Source organism: Sinocyclocheilus grahami, unplaced genomic scaffold (assembly GCF_001515645.1).
Source record: "Sinocyclocheilus grahami isolate Dianchi unplaced genomic scaffold, SAMN03320097.WGS_v1.1 scaffold19071.1, whole genome shotgun sequence".
Taxonomy (NCBI): domain Eukaryota; kingdom Metazoa; phylum Chordata; class Actinopteri; order Cypriniformes; family Cyprinidae; genus Sinocyclocheilus; species Sinocyclocheilus grahami.
The window spans coordinates 104-3550 of record NW_015517435.1 but is presented as its reverse complement, the minus strand read 5'-3'; the positions used below and the strand labels follow the sequence as shown (position 1 = coordinate 3550).

At 36.4% G+C, this 3447-nt stretch overlaps 1 protein-coding gene across 1 annotated transcript; it reads right to left on the bottom strand.

Annotated features, from left to right (window-relative positions):
- Nucleotides 1-8: 8 nt before the first annotated feature.
- On the bottom strand, nucleotides 9-1600 carry LOC107579674 (DDRGK domain-containing protein 1-like; the record flags this gene model as incomplete). Its single annotated transcript, XM_016265475.1, has 4 exons — nucleotides 9-57; nucleotides 152-241; nucleotides 1232-1333; nucleotides 1427-1600. Coding segments are annotated over 4 exons (415 nt in total), but the record flags the coding sequence as incomplete, so codon positions are not given.
- Nucleotides 1601-3447: the final 1847 nt, after the last annotated feature.

Here is a 3447-nt window from a genome sequence, read left to right as displayed (position 1 = left end):
ATACAGACCTGTCAGGGAGCCGTCTGCTATCAGGTCCTGCAGTCTGCTAATAGCATCCTGACATGAAAACACATGTCAACAATCATCTAAAGGCACCAGCAGTATGTGTTCAGAGGTCAAAGGTCAGCTGAGGTTTGCTATGAACACTGACCTGTGTGCGCATGCTGAAGTGGGACGCCAAATCCTCCAGCAAAACCACTTTAGACTTCTGAACAGACAGAGAAACAGTCATAATCCAGGACTCATCTTACAAATGCACTCTACACTCTCTGCTAATAAATACGCTGAGCAATACAGGATTCAAATCAACTCCATAAAGTTCTACACATTTTCACGCAATTTCTGTTTAAAGTTTATTATTTTGAAACACATTTGAATGTAACCTAAATTTTGACTCATCCAAACAGATTTTTAAAAATATTTAACATAACTATAAAATGTTTTGTAATATTAGTCAGCGTTTTGAACTAAAGACTATAAAACAGACAGATGTATACTTTGAATAGCAGCTTATTGATTCTGTATTCCTATTGTAGAACTGTTTGCAAATCAAGAAACACAAATAAATAAACTAAACGCTAACCAACAGCACACTTTGTGCGCACTGCAATCAAATCCGTTTAACGTGCGCCAACAGAACTGGAATTGAAATCTACAGTTGCACACAGATAAAGTGCAATAAAATGAACACTAAAATGTAGATTTGGGATGTTTTCTGCACACTAGTCTGACAGAAGAATGACATGAAAGCAAAACTGAGCCGTGCATGAAGAAACACTGGTTTTGTCTTAGTAAATGAACCGGGTATGATCTTAAAATGAACTCTGCAACAAATATAACAGCTTCTTTTGCAGGTGCACACTGTTACACTGTGTCAGTTATTTCTATCTTTTGCTGTAGTGTGTCAGAAGGAAATATCAGTTTACATTTCTTTTGCCATTAATTGTAATAACTTAAAACCATTTTTTTGTTGTTGGTGAAAATACTAATGGCCTAATACTTTTGCACAGTACTGTACATGAAAGTATTATAGTGGTTGCCCTTTAATTATTAGAAGAACTGTCAAATAAAGACAGTAAATGATTGAAGATGTGCGTCTGCGCTCAGGCTCTGTCAAAATAAAAGTCCTGCTGCTGACGCTCATGGGGCAGAACAGAAAAACTCAAGGCAAATACTGACCAATAATATCAGGACTGGCGATATATATCGGTCGACCACTAGTTGAAATTACCCGTTTTTGCTCTTGCAGTCTCTCCTTCTCGTCTTCTTTCTGTCTCTCTTGATCTCTGAGCTCCTGCATCTTCCTCCTCTCCTCTCGCTCTTCCAGCTCGGCCTGAAACACACACACACACACACACACACACACACATTAATAACCAGACTTCTGATACGGGTGAAGTGTGAGGTGTAGCAGCAGTGCTGTAACCTCTCTCTGAGCTTTCCGCGCTTGTTTCTCCTCCAGCTTCTTCTGTTTCTTCGCTCCGACTTTAGCAGCGGCTTGAGGACGTTCTTCAGACGGCTGCCTGTCTTCCTGATCCTCATCCGCTTCCACAGGACTGTCCTCTGAAGAGACAGAACGAGACCGTTTAGTGTTTAGTGACTAATCTAAACTCTAAAGTGTTCCGTGACGCAACTTAACTCAAGACACTACATGTGAGGAGAGTAAAAGATGTTTAACTAATAGATAGAACCATTCTTTCCGCAGCTGATTAATCACTGCTGTGTTTAGATATGCAAACGAGCAATTATGTAATATGCAGAAATCTGAACATTAGATAAAGCCAAAGTTCTTGTTTGATTTTGATGTCATATGTGACCCTGCAGCACAAAAGCAGTGTTGAGTCGCTGGGGGATATTTGTAGCAATATCCAACAATACACTGCACGAGTCAAAATTATAGATTTATGCCGCCTGCGGACGCGCCGCGGCTCGAACCTCCACATGATCCTCACGGTCAGCTGCTGGAACAAATCAACAGATCTATGATTGTGCACTGACTAGGCCTGTCGCAATAATCAATATATCGACTTATCGTGCAATATATGTACATGACTAGGGCTGTGCAATATATCGAAATATCACAAATGTACATATTACTACAGCTTGCAATATTTGGAGCCATGAACAAAAGACAGAGAAAATCACTCGCTGCTCTTACCTAAATAACTTTTGTCGCTTAAATAAGAATCAGTGCAAAGAGTAAATACTACGCAGTGTTTTATTTTTCCTTTTTATTACTCAGTTCCTAAACTCATGTTAAAACGATTACACCAATGTTAAAATGACATTTTTATGTAATGCTCGAGTAAAACACATACTGTTCACTTTCAGAAGTTGTTGTAGGGGTGCTTTCTTATCAGAATCAGAATGAGCTTTATTCACCGCTTAAGTGTGCGTGAACACAAGGCATGTGTTGTGGTTTTACAGGAGCTCTTGATACATGCATACATACAAATAACTATATATATATGACACAAGATAGCTATAGAGGTTCACAGAACTGACTCCGCAACAGCCGAGTAAAACTGTTTCATCTGAGCATGTGGCACTTTAAGCATTATCGTATCGCATATCGCATTGTTCTTCAATATCGCACAGCCCTATACATGACTGCAATCATTTTTGGTGACTCAATATATATCGCCCATTATATTTACTTGAAAATGAATGTCACCGTGTTTTGTACATTCCACTCGCGCCTGTGTCTTCTCTTTGTTAGAAAATGTTTATTTACTATTTATTCAAGTTTTTTAAGGTATGGAATATTTTGATACTTAATTTCCATGATCTAAATATTCTTAAAAATGTAAAGTTTGTTGTCATTTGGAAGTTTGGTGTGTCGGCCTTCTTGCATTATTATGCTGTTACATTATGATTATATATTCAGTGGCATAAAATGGTCTTTAAAACTACAATAATATCGCTTATCGCAATTATTTCTGGGGCAATATATCGCACAAAAAAAAACTTGTTATCGTGACAGGCCTAGCAGTTATATATTTTCCTGTATAAATATCCAATTCAGACTAATTTAAATTGGTAAACTATATATAAAATTTAAAAATAATTCTACTCACTATAGCACATGGTGTGTCGGCCTTCTTGCATTATTATGCTGTTACATTATGATTATATATTCAGTGGCATAAAATGGTCTTTAAAACTACAATAATATCGCTTATCGCAATTATTTCTGGGGCAATATATCGCACAACAAAAAACTTGTTATCGTGACAGGCCTAGCAGTTATATATTTTCCTGTATAAATATCCAATTCAGACTAATTTAAATTGGTAAACTATATATAAAATTAAAAAATAATTCTACTCACTATAGCACAGTAGATGTAGTATTTCTTTAATCAAATTTGTATTGTTTATTTTATATCTTTTTAATGCTTTATTATTTAAGTAAATAATTACATTATTGTTTATGTGTTTATTTTTT